The 12,879-nt window shown below is 44.5% G+C and overlaps 1 protein-coding gene across 1 annotated transcript in view; it reads right to left on the minus strand.

Annotated features, from left to right (window-relative positions):
• LIMK2 (LIM domain kinase 2) overlaps positions 1 to 12,879 on the minus strand; it is a 31,477-nt gene that overhangs the window by 15,476 nt on the left and 3,122 nt on the right. The window contains exon 3 of the mRNA XM_082293362.1: positions 532 to 667. Within this exon, the coding sequence (XP_082149488.1) occupies positions 532 to 667 (136 nt within the window). The remainder of the gene's footprint in view (positions 1 to 531; positions 668 to 12,879) is intronic.

Below are 12,879 nucleotides of genomic sequence, written 5' to 3' on the forward strand. Positions count from 1 at the left end.
GTGAGCCCATATCGTGCAGGCAGAGTTCAATGCATCAAAGCAGTTGGGGCTAACACTGCTTCAAGACACCATCAGCCTGAAAAAGCACTCTGGCCACAACCCAGGTGGGATGTGGATGGTAACCTTCCCACAGCCAGAACCTGCTGCTTATCCTGGGCCGAGAGCTTTGACTCCACACTGCAGTGGAAAATCACCCCGTGGAGACACTGAGGCACTGTGCTACAGAAACTGAACAGATGTCCCCTGAATCACCTTTCTACTTCTCAGGTCTGTACTTTTCAGCACCTTATTTGTTCATATGCTTCAGATCCTCACATCGCCCTCCTTTAACAGCTACCCCCATTCAAAATTAATCTTTATGTAGAAGATGAACACACAATCTTCATTTCTAATCTGAGATTAGAGTAACAAGGAGATTATTATCCTCAGTTTATTTGGTTATCTGAATATCTAAGACAACTCCCAAGTAATTTTGAGGAGTTGGAGGCAGGGACGTCCTGCCTCCAAGCAGGAGTCCTTCAAAGTCCTTACCATCACAGGTCCAGTCATCAGCAGAGAGCAGCCATGGCAAGATTCCCCAAACTTCCCCCAGTAGTCTTTGTGACAGTACAGCTTCCCATCTTTCTCATAGTACCAGTTAGTGAGGGGATCCTGGCATTCAGAGCACCTTGAAGGAAACAAAGGAACAAAGTTCCAGTTGGCAACAAGTCACAAATCAATGGTCCTTTCCTGCATGGAGAACACAGACATCCAGCAGCAGCTCACCACCAGGTAGGTCTGCCAGTTATGGATGTACTAAACCCTTCCACTTCCCAGTGCTCTTTGAACTGAAAATTAGCACCAAACCCAAGGTTTGTAAGAGGAGGTGAAATCAACCAGCACAAAGAAAAAGAAGCTTCCAAAGTTTAAAACAAATCCCACACATTGAAACACATCAGTAGGTTTATAAATTCTGCTTTGTAAATTTTGCTCCTCTACTTTCTCCCTCTTTCTGGATGCAAATTTTCAGCTGCAGAGCTGCCCAGCATAGAGAGCTCTGCTCGGTTTCTACTTAGTGTTTCTATAGCATCACCTGTCTTGTGCCAGGGCACCTGCCTCCTCAGCCAGTTTAGGAAGCGGGACAGAGAGGCAGGATCCACTTCCCTTTGAAATGCAAAGCCAGTTTTGCACCAACCTTTCTGGAAAGCTTTTCTATTGATCTGTAAGCAGACCTCTCCCAAAAGGTAAACTGCAGCACTGTGCATTTGAGGGAGAGTTTTCAAAGCAGTTCATCCCCTGAGCTCCATATACTTACTGCATCCACCAATTAACTGTGATGAAAGTCCACCTCTCTCAGCCAATTGTTCTCCCTTCTGCTGATGACAGTGCATGAGAAAATAAACACCACAAGCAACCCACCAAAAAAACCCTAAATAAAATTAATTCTCTGATTTCATTAAGAGAATCCCGAAATCCTTCACATATCAGTCAGCCTCTATTTCAACAAGCAACCATTATTAATCCTCTATTAATGTCCTTTCAAGAAACAAACTTCCCCCTCCTCCCCCCAGCAAAAAAAAAAAAAAAAAATCAAGGAAAAAAATGCAGCAATTCTACTGCAGATATCTTCTAGCAAATCACAAACAGAACCCAGGTTTGCTAAATACAAAATAATCCTGCCTCAGCAAGATGCACTGGGCAAGGGAGTTTAACTTCAGCAGCATGGAGGTGTAACTTACTGGAGAGATAAGGCAGCAGTTGCATCACTAAGGATTATTCCATTAGCCCTGGGCAGCATGCTCTCAGACTTTAAAAGGAAAATAAATCTGGCACTGGCCATTTCTGAGGGCAGAATCCAAAGCCAGTTAGTCACCAATAACTGGTTCAAAGAAACACCTTGAGGATCAATGCGATCATCAGCACGATGTTTTCCCATATATGGGAAGAAGCGTTTCTTCTGCCCCTTACCCCAACACCTGTCTCAGTTACTACACTGGGGGGGGGAACCACTGCAGGGAGATGGGGGTTTAGGTGGGTGTCTCTCCGGACAGCCAGTCTCCCTCAGCACCCAGTATGCTGGAGACTGCTGGTGGCACTGGAGGAGCACTTTTTACATGCTCCCAGGGCTAAGATGAGAGCTACAGTTGACTTCACCTCTCACAAGCTTTCTGGAAGCTTATTTGTGCCAAAGACATTCCTTGTAAACTCCACCAGCTTGTAATGAGTGTGATGATATGTGAAGCTGGTCATGCTCCGATACGGAGAGAGTTATTTGCTCCATCTCAAGAGACTGCAAAGCAACAAGGTAAAGCTGCTTGTAAGCTTTAGGGAAAAACACACCTCATGGAGTATTCAGCGCTGTACCCTCCCCTCAGGAAGATTGCTCCTTAAAATGTATTTGGCTTTTGTAGTGTTTGTTATCCCAGCTGAGGAGCATCAAATCCTGTCCCCCCTCCAAGTGATGGGAAAGAACGCCAGCATATGCGAGAGGCCCTGCCAATTTTGTGTGAAGCATAGGGAGCAGTAATTTAAGATTGCTGCACATGGTTCCTACATCACTACAGTCCCAGTCTGGGGGCACTGTCATGGTTACACCCTGCTCCTGGTATGCAAGAGACCCAGAGGGCATCCCAGTGCATTCTGCCTTCAACCACTGGCCTTTGGCTTCCATTTGCAGTAAATACCCCATGCTGAATGAGTAAGTAGGTGAGTGGGAGGGAAAAAAGAGCAAGTGGAGACTAACAGCAAAGATTTCTATCATTTTGTGGCAGGAATATCTGGCTAAGTACTGACAAATCGGATCCCTCAGACTTATCCAACTCCTCCATGCATGCCTATACCAGTGTGTGTGCTCCAGGAGTGATTACATCTTCAAACAGGGAGCTGTGATCAGGCCTGCACTTGGGATGCAGACAGCAGTGCTGGAGACTGCTTCACCAGAAATTCAGGACTTGACTTTCTGTCTGTGTTCTCTCCAAGCAGGTGGGTCACTTATTTGTTTTTAAGCACATCACCTTCCCCTCCTCACCCCTCTTCAATTTCACACTTCCTTTTTCTCCCTAAGTAAATGTAAAATTTCTGCAAAAGCAATACAGACTGCAATTCTGTTTAGGTGGGCTCCATGGGATCATGTGCATTTGTCTTCCCTTTACCCTTCCTCTAGTACTAAATGGTTTGATTCAACCTCAGAGCACTTAGTTAAGTTTGCTTCCATCCGGAAGTAAGCACTGGTATCTAATCTTGAATACACCCATAGGAAAATGAAGGTGAGGAGGTGGAGCCAGCAGTCAGTTCTCTGCTATGTAATTAAACAAATCTGGGCAGGACGAGTTTGCAGCTTAAGGCTCAGAACCCCACCCTGGGCAATGAGGCAACAGGAATAGAGCAAGCAGCCCTGGAGAGGCTGGAAGCTGGGAATGGGTCTAACTGGCTGCTTCACTGCCAGGAACAGGGCATGGCTGCAGCCCATGATGCCAAACAGCACCTTTGTTACTTACCATGCATTCTGTAACCTTGAAAAGGCTTTAGTTTTGACAGGTGTGGGAAACTGTCTGACAGCACAGGTATGGATGGCTTCAATGCCTTCACCAAATGATATCACGTAATTGTTCCACAAGGCTCTCATTGAAGAGATATATCAGAATTTTATCCCAGAAGATACAAGAGTTGCCATTTCTTCCTCTCCTGCCTCACTGGAGCTGTGCCATTGCACCAAGGTTCACATCAGCTGAGACAGGAATGCAATTACTGCTACAAGCATTAAGGAAGCTAACCTTTGCCAGTCACCACAACCAAAGGAAAGGAGTATGCCATGCTCCTCTATCTTTTATAGATTAGAAACAACTAATCTTCTCCTAGATTATTCTTATTACAGAATAGCAAACCATGGTAATCAAGTTTCACGGAGGAACGGTAACAGCCATACCTGACGTGCTTCCTCTTGCTGCCCAGCCACCATTTTCAGACCTGCAGAACCCTACTCTGATTATACAGACCAGACATTATGATTCTTCACTTTCCAGTTTTGGCTGTACAGAATAAATTAATCTGCCTCCCACAGCCATCCTCCAGGGACTACAGGCAGCATCTGGATGCAGAGTTCAGCCCTGATGCTCTGCAGCCCAGCAGGTGCAGAAAGAGCTCACAAATCACTGCTCCACGGACTCTTAGTTTTAGGGGGGGTGGTAGGAGGATCAGGTCACAACAGGTAACCAGCATGGTTTCAATTGATGTGGCATCTGTTTTACAGCTAAATGAAAGCCAATACCTTCATGGAAGCAAAGATTTCCCCAGTATTGAAGAGACAGATCCCTTTGAGAAGGGCTCATTAACCAGATGCCCCCCTCACACACACTGTCAGGCCAGATCAGTTTACGCTAGACAAGCTCAGGAGAGCCGTGGTTCCAATTCTGCAGGCAGGGCAGGGAGAGGACAGTCAGGCAGACAGAGAGCTGCAGAATAAAGCATTACCCCAGCCTGTAGCTAACCCAAAGGCTTACTCACCCGGGCTTAGCAGCAGTGTGCGCACTGGCTACATAAGAGACACCAGACAAAGAAAAACAGACGCTAGAAAACAGACTACTAGAAAGACAGAGTGATTAAATTCTGACTATGCAAAACCATTTCCACACATTCAGGAGAAGGTGTATCTATGGTTCAGCATAATATCCTACACATATTACAAATAACGAGTGTCTGCTCACTTTCTTTCTTCTGAAAGCAGCTGCTGTTTCACAAAGTTGCCTAAAGAAGCTCAGCAACTGGGCAGCAGTATTTACTCCTAACCTAGACTGTTTTACCAAAAGGCTTCTTACTCCCAAATCAGTACAATAGTGTTTGCAGAATAGGATCAATAACAAGCAAACCCGAGCAGAGGGGATAGGAGGGAGACAATGAAAGTGCAAGCTGTGCCTTCCCTCATCCGTCCACCTAATCAGCACATCAGTGTCAATCACCAGCCTGGCTGTGTTCAGCCCCACTGACTTTTCTCACTGTGGAGATGCAATGCAACCAAAGTGTTATTCTGGAACTATCACCCTTCTCAATTCTCATTTGTTCAACTGGACCAAAACCGAATAAAAGTTGAATTAACCAAAATATCACCAAAGTATCCTTTCCATGTAAGGAAAGTGTGTTGCTCATCCCTAGTTACCTGCAAAGTACCTGGTTTCTTTTCTCAAACAGGATTATGTGCTGCCTTGCTGCAGATTACATCACCCTCCTGAACTCCCACAGCAGCACCTCACCTCACCCAGACACAAGGAGCTTTGGAAGAGAAGCAGCAGCAGCCACATTAATCTCATTCCTCTGCTGGTGAGCAAAGCACAGGGGCACAGGGTACAGCGGCATATCTAGTGCTCTCTGGAAGGGAGCCTGCCTGGCTACGCGCACATTGGAGCTGTTCCCTCAAACTAGGGAGCTAGGAAGGGACTGACAATAAGAATCTTCCCTGTCACCTCCTCGAAGCAATATGGGATCCCAGTTTGAGGCCAGCTGTTTCTGGCACACGAGCATGGGACCTCATTCTTCCAGCCTCACACACAGACTGCTTAGGATGGCATCGCAGGGGGGAAACCACACTTTGGAGGCCCACTGCTAATCCTATGCAAGACTTACCGAAAAGGATCCTTGGGAGCGAAGTAAGCTGGAGCAGACAAGTAACTTCCCATCTTCAACACTGGATAAACCGGATCAGCCACAAACTTGTCCAACTGCCTCTGAACAGCTCTGTTCTGCCAACATGGCAGCAGCCAGTGCTCATTTACTCTTGTGCTGATTCAGATACTTCACCTCCCTTTGAAGCTGCCCAAGGAATGCCAGGTCTCCTGGCTGCTCATTCCTTTTCAGATTTTTCCTGGCTCCCATTGCTATAACCATCTTCTCCTGTGCTCAGCAGCAGCAGCACCTCGGGAAGGACAGAATCACTGCTAACCGGGCTAGTGGGACATGCTGCTGCAGTAGTTTTGCGAGCTCTGCTGCCTGCTAACTACTGGCAAGTTTTCCCTTCTCTGGTTCCACCCAAGGGTGGGAGGGGAGGAGGAGCCATGGCAGGCAGACAGCGGCGGCTCCAGAGCCTCAACAGGCTCTCGCTCCTTCACAGGGTTGGAGCTCTGACCAAAAGAGGGGCTGCGTACTTAGTGCTGAAAGAGAGCAGCTTTGGCCAAAGAATACAAGCACACACACGTGAAACTTGTCTTTGCAGCAGCCGCACGTTCTAATGGAGAAGTCAAAGACAGCAATGAGCCACATCTCCAAATATATCAAATTAACTATGTACATTCCTAAACCCTTCACAGTGAGTGGGGTTATCCTGCCTTTACAGCACCTACAATCCATTCACCTTGCTGCAGGAGGTAACTCACAGTGTGCTTCATCCAAGGAAAAACTGCTTTCTTTCCAATACTGTTTTAAGAAATCATTACAATCCTTTAACTGAATCATCATCTCCTGAATGGAAGCTGATAGGCATAAATCAGCACGGAGTACTCTCTCCTGCTCACAGCACATACAGTTGTATCATTGTGCTTGTCTGAAGCCAAGCACAATCTCCAGTGACCTAATCAGCTAAAGCTGCTCGCAAGACACGCAAAAATGCAACAAACATATTCCGCTGCACTGAGCCTGCCCATTTTTGTAGTCAGCAAAGCCTGGCATGCCTGAACACAGCCTGAAAACCATGCTCTGTCTGTTCCAGAGGCAAGAGCACTCAAATGTGCTTTTCCTGGAGATGCTCATCTCAGCTGGCACACTGTTCAGGGATGCTTAGGGCTGGAAGAAGGCAGTCTTGGCTGCAGACTTGACAGCTGCTGCTCACTGTTGAAGTGCACAGAAACCTAGGCAGCTTTTAACATTCTTTTTTACTCCTTTTTTAAACTTTTTTTAAAATTTAATTTTTAATAAGAAGCCATCTTTCTGAAGGGGAAAAAAAAAATCTCCATTTTCCCCATTCAGTGTAGGTAAGCCTGGCTGTAAAAGTGCAGTGAAGCCTAGTGCTGCAGAGCCCGATGTGCTTGTCAGTTCCAGCACGGGTCTAATTCCTTCTGACATTTCATACAGCTCTACTGGAAGCAGCAACACGGTGAGTCTGTGTCTAGGAATGCGCTCTGGTCTCCCACATTCTCTGTATGTTGCGTGCTGAAAAGGGGCCAGTGCTCGCAATCCTGCGCTTCTCTGGCTATCAGCACCTCCCCACCACACACACAACACCTCCCGTGCAGCCCAAGCCCCTCCCGCCTCTATCACTTACACACAAAAGCCTTTCCCCACAGTTCTGCTGCCATGGGCTGAATGCCCTCCGAGGGGCATTCCACGTGACCTCATAAATCCCAACTCTTCAGACAAAACCTTTGAAGATTTGATCCACAGATGTGATAAGCAGCCAGCTAGTCTGTGAATGAAGCCAGCAGATAAAGCCTAACTTCAAAGTAATAAAAACCACCCAGACAGCTAAGCAACTAGGAAAGGATTTTAAGACTTCCTTAAAGCCAAAGGACACATAGTCAAATGTCTACTTAAACAGGAAACTTCTTATCAAAATGATTTTACTTCTGCAGCAAGACCAGCCAGTAAATTACTTTTGGCTACACAGAAATGTCTTGTTAATTCTTGCTTTTTCTGTTGTCTCTATGACCTATTTGAGAACACACTGTCTCTGATAAAAGGGCTCTGGAAAGGTGTTAATGTGTTCATACATTCTAGATCTGAATTCCTGCCAGAATGACTGTACTTCAAAAATGCCGATAAACAGGTGTGTGGGGGGCGTGGGGGGGACCTTGTGTAATTTTACTGATACCATCTCTGGGGGCCAAAATGCACAGGAACAAATTTCTTTTTCACCAAGTCAGACATCATCATCTTCTCTCTTGCAAATGCTGACAGCATGTCCACTACAAACAGGTAGTCATCACGGGGAGAGCTTTTTTCCTCATTATGGTTTAGAATTCTGCAGTAACTTTTGCCAGGAAGACTGTAACTAACAAATGAAAAAGAACACATGAAAAACCTTGACAACGACTTACATGATATTTATCCCCATAGACATGCATCAATCACACAGCTATTGTGATATTCCAGTAATTAATAGCTCGAGCCAGCTGGGCAGCCTCTCGATACTCTTTGCCACACATCTCACGCTGCTCAGTAGCATATCTGCAGACAGATGTATTGCTCAGCACATCCGCCAGCCCTAAGATACACAAACTTATCCTGGCACTAACAGACACTTCTATATGTGTGGGATTGAGGGAAGAGGAATCTGCTTGGTGCCTGAAGAGTTTGCAGCAAACCTTTCCTTTAGCATGGGCGCAGCTTGGAGGCATTCCAAATACTTCAGTGCAATCCCAACACCTCATTGTATTTCCAAGGCACTTAACATGTAACACGTGCTTTGCTGCTGTTGAAAGACAGAGTCAGCTCCTGAAACCGACACCGTTTGGATCCGCACGTACCTCCGAGAGCTCTTGCACTCGGATCTTGAGTAAACTAAAACGAAAAGTGAAGTGAAGCTCCATCACTGCATCTCACTTCTAAACAGTAGCACAACTTCAGAACAACACCGTGATGCTTCTCAGTACCTCACATCACCAAGCACATTAGGAAGGAGAATTTTTATCTCCACCACACTCACCTGATGGCTGCAGCCCTCCTGAATGAGTGCGGGCTGAGAAGCAAACCAAGGAACTTCAACCCACTGAAACTTCATAGGTTATATATAGTTTGGGAAGCAGTAACTTCTGCTCTGTAAACGCAGCACATATGGCAGTAAGACTGGCACTTACACCACTGCACACTGCATCCTCGCTCCTCCTTAACATGCTGCTTTGGGTCTGTGAAGACCAGGAACTCCTCAGGGAAGGATCCTGTCTCACCCCTGTGAAAGCGTACCACATTCTGGGCTGTGTGAGTAATTTTAATTACCTTGATATAATAATGCTCGATAACAGTGCCCTAAAGGACAAGCTGCCAATTCAACCAAAAGAAAGTTTAAGGAATGCCCCATTCCTCCTTAAATATAAAGCCTGGTCATTGATGCCCCGTATCTGATAGATTCCTCTGAGGAATGAGGCCACCTGCAAAGTGCTTCATTGTTCCTTTGAATTTGTAAGCTCTTGAACAGTCATACTGATCTGTGTGCCAATAGGCAACTATTTCTCCCTGAATCTGATAGTGAGCTCCTGAATTTCAATGCTGAAGAAGACACCACCAAAGGAACACTCCCAGGAGTCTGCAGGATTAGTGAAGAGTTCTCACCTCTGAGGCCCCTATCATTAGCTTTCTGTAACTGCCAGAAACTGGAGAAGACAGGGAAGAGGAAATTTTTGTCTTCCCGCTTCTACCTTAATTCAGCTGCCTTTTATTACTACTGATCTTTCCCCTGCTCTCAAGCTCAGCTGCTGTGTGTATAAACCTGCCTTGTGCTCACAGGTGAAAAGCTAAAGGAAAAGTCAAAGCACCAAACATCCCCACAATTTAAATTCCTCCTAATACACACCTTTGCTTACATCTTCATTTGTCCACATTTGTGCTTCGGATCCTGTTCATCCGTTTGTCCTTTGGGGACGGAGCTGCTTTTGGAAAATTGAGGCCTGTGCCAAAGAGTTTAAACCAACAGCAGTGATCTTAAGTCTAGAAAACACAGTCTGGAGAAAAGGCTAAGTCCACTAAGTCTAGGGTTTCTGCTATCTAGGAGGAACTGATGGGAGACACAATCTGCTTTCTGACAGGGGAAGGTTATGTGGATAACAGAACAGGGGAGAAAGTTTGTTTTTCATGACCATGGCTAGAAGAAATGGATTTAAATTGCAACACGGGATTTCTGAAGATAGTAGGCAGAAGGTTCTAACCCTGAGTATAATGGACAGTCTGGGAGACAAAAACCCTACAGTCACTGGAGTTTGTAAGGTGACCAATTTCTTGATCATCCCTAAGCCACAAAAATTACTTGCTTCAAATATAAGTTGATAGTAGATACACTAAAAATGGAAAACATTTATAAAAACACTCTCAGAAATCATCTAGTGTAGCCTGCACCCCCAGACCACATTTAATTAGATATAGTCTTCATACAAGTTTGCCTGGCTTGCTTTCCCCTCCCCCTAAATGTAAAAAGAATCAAAGTGATTTACTAAGTTTTGCTAAGAAAAAAAATATTTCTGTAGCACACAAAATATGGCATTCAGTATAAAAAAATCACATCTTTGTAAGACAATCAAATCACTAGAGCTGGGAAATTAGTAGTGCTTCTTTTCTGTTCAGTAGGCTGGAGCTTAGGGCACTCCCTTGATCCATGGATAGCTAATCCAGCGCTCTTCAAACTCCTGATCATTTTTCAGCTTTTAATTAACTGGTTTGGATATAAACTAAATGGTATATTTTAAATCTGCAACTGTAAAATCACCAGTAATCCATCACCTTCTGCTACTTTTGAAGATATACTGTGAACATTTTTTGTGGCTTTGGCTTTTGGTTGAGATTTCTGCAGCAAGCCAGTGTTGCTTGGCTACTTAAATTATTACTAAATTAAATTAGGTTTATTTTATAGACCACAGTACTAGACATGCTCTGTTATTTCACGGTTAGGAAGGAACTGAGCCTCAGCTCTCTTCCTTCCTAAAAAGTGCTTAAGCACCCTGCTACAGTAAGAATTCCTGCCACCATTTCCAATTATTTTCTTTCTATGTATCCATTTTCCACCTGGATGTAGTCTACAGGCTTGTCTTGGGGTGACCTGAATTTGTGGTTTCAAATAGTCAAAACTGGATTTTTTACAAATACCATGTCCTTAGGATAAAGCCATACTGCTATGTCTGGGTCTTCTCATTCCATCCTACTCCAATTCAAATATGCAATAGCCCTACAGAAAGTGGGGACTGTCTTTAATTTCATTTGTCATTAACTGCAGAAAAACAAAAACAACAAAAAACACCAAAAATAAACACTGGTAATAATACTTTATTCAAAAGTATAATTCAAGGCATTACCTTCTATTTTCCAATATGGAAAAAAGTTGGACTGAAAACAATAAAAGCAGCAAGCTCTTGGTCAAAAAAAGCTCTTCCAATAATCCCCTGAGGTAAAAGTGATCTAGAGCTAGGAAAAATACAGCTTTTCACTTCTGTATTTCCCTTTCTTGGTGTAATGTTTGAAGTTCTGTGCAATGCAATTTCCAAATCCAGTCAAACTGTGAAAAGCAGTGACCTTTGAAAGCGTGTGCTGTCTCAACAGAACTCAGAGGCACAGAAGTACATTCAGAGTTAATTCACAACAGACACTGTGACAGAAACATCTAAGAAACTTCCTCAGCCAGATACAACCCATCAGATTCAAGCCTAAGGACCAGCTGGCCAAAGAACGGTTTAAAGTATCCGAGATATACAAACAGGGATTTGCTCTTTCCTCAAGCCACAGCAGGGAAAATGCAGATTTCTGAGACAAAGCTCCTATATACATGCAGTTTGAGGAAGGAGGGAAGTGACAAAAACTTAAATCCTCAGAGACGCTCATGTACGTCAGCTCCTGCCAGTGCCAAGCCTGACCAAGAATAAACAGAGCTAACGAGCCTGGACCAGTGCCAATCAGCATTAGAGAAATTATGTGCCAGTCCAGGGAGTCAGCTAATCCACAGGAAGACTGTAAAAAACACTCCACAAGAGCTGCTGGAACTCACAGCTACCAGCTGCCAAAGCCTCCTACACACAGAGGCTTTTTAAAGTTTGGCTTTGGGATATCAGGCACAAGACTGCTGCTCAGCATGATTTAGGGACAGCAGAAGAAAAGGAGGAACACAGTGCAAACTGGAAACTTGTTTTCATGTACAGTCCTACCCTGGAACTAGGAAAAAGGGAAGGGCAGCTTCCTTTACTGCGGGTTCCAACTGTTCACTGAGCACAACAGCCTCAGTGGGTACTCAAGCTCACCAAAAGCACACAGCACAAGAAGTGAATCAGCAAATACACAAAGTTACTACACAGCTCGAAGTTGATGTCTTCACTTGTATAAAACAAACCAGCCCAGAACCAAAAACCAAACTTCCATTATACAATATAACCTATGAAAACAAATCCCCTGTGAAGTGTCCCAAAAGCAGGATTTGCCTCCAGCTCAGCTGTTCCTCACCTCAACAACCCCAATAGCAAGAAGCACCAAGACACTTGCAAATCAAGACCCACAAGAGAAATATATTCAATGGCAAAAGAGACAGACTTCCCAGCACACACAGCTTTGGGTTTGGCTACTGGCTCAACCTAGGGAAGCTGAACAACAGGATACTAGACCTTCAGGGAGAAGAAAAAAACAGTATTAAAAAAAGCTGCTTCAGTATAGCTAAACATGAATACTAAAACCAATAGAAATCCAAAATACTGGGATTTGTCATGATATCAAACTGTAATTGTGATTACTAATGTATCATTGTAACAGCATTTTCCAAGTCAACTGAGCCTGCACTGCTTTGGCAGCATGAGATGCTTTCTTTTTTTTAAATTTACCAACAACCACAATTCTCACTTCAACAAAGTTGGGGTATTTTGTTGGGCTTTTTTTTGTTCTTTAAACGAGGACAATAGATGCTTGTTTTGGCACAGAAAACATTCCTCCAAAGCCACACTTTGGCTTCCTTTTCCCCCATTTTCTTTGACAGTATCCAAAACACTAGCCTCCCCGTATTCAAGCCAACATTGAAGCCAGCAGAAGCTGCAGGTACTCAATCCCTCTCAAAAATATAGACCCCTTCAGAAACATTGATTCTGGAGCATGAAAACTGGACTGAGTATTCATGGAACACCAAAAAGAGGCATCACTCCTACCACCAGGAAAAATCATGGCAGACATCCCTTTTTGTCCTTGCTGACAGCAACATCATCCAACAGATTTCTTAAGTTTATGTGTCTTAAGAGTCTGCAA

Source organism: Coloeus monedula (genome assembly GCF_965178545.1).
Source record: "Coloeus monedula genome assembly, chromosome: 18".
Taxonomy (NCBI): Eukaryota; Metazoa; Chordata; class Aves; order Passeriformes; family Corvidae; genus Coloeus; species Coloeus monedula.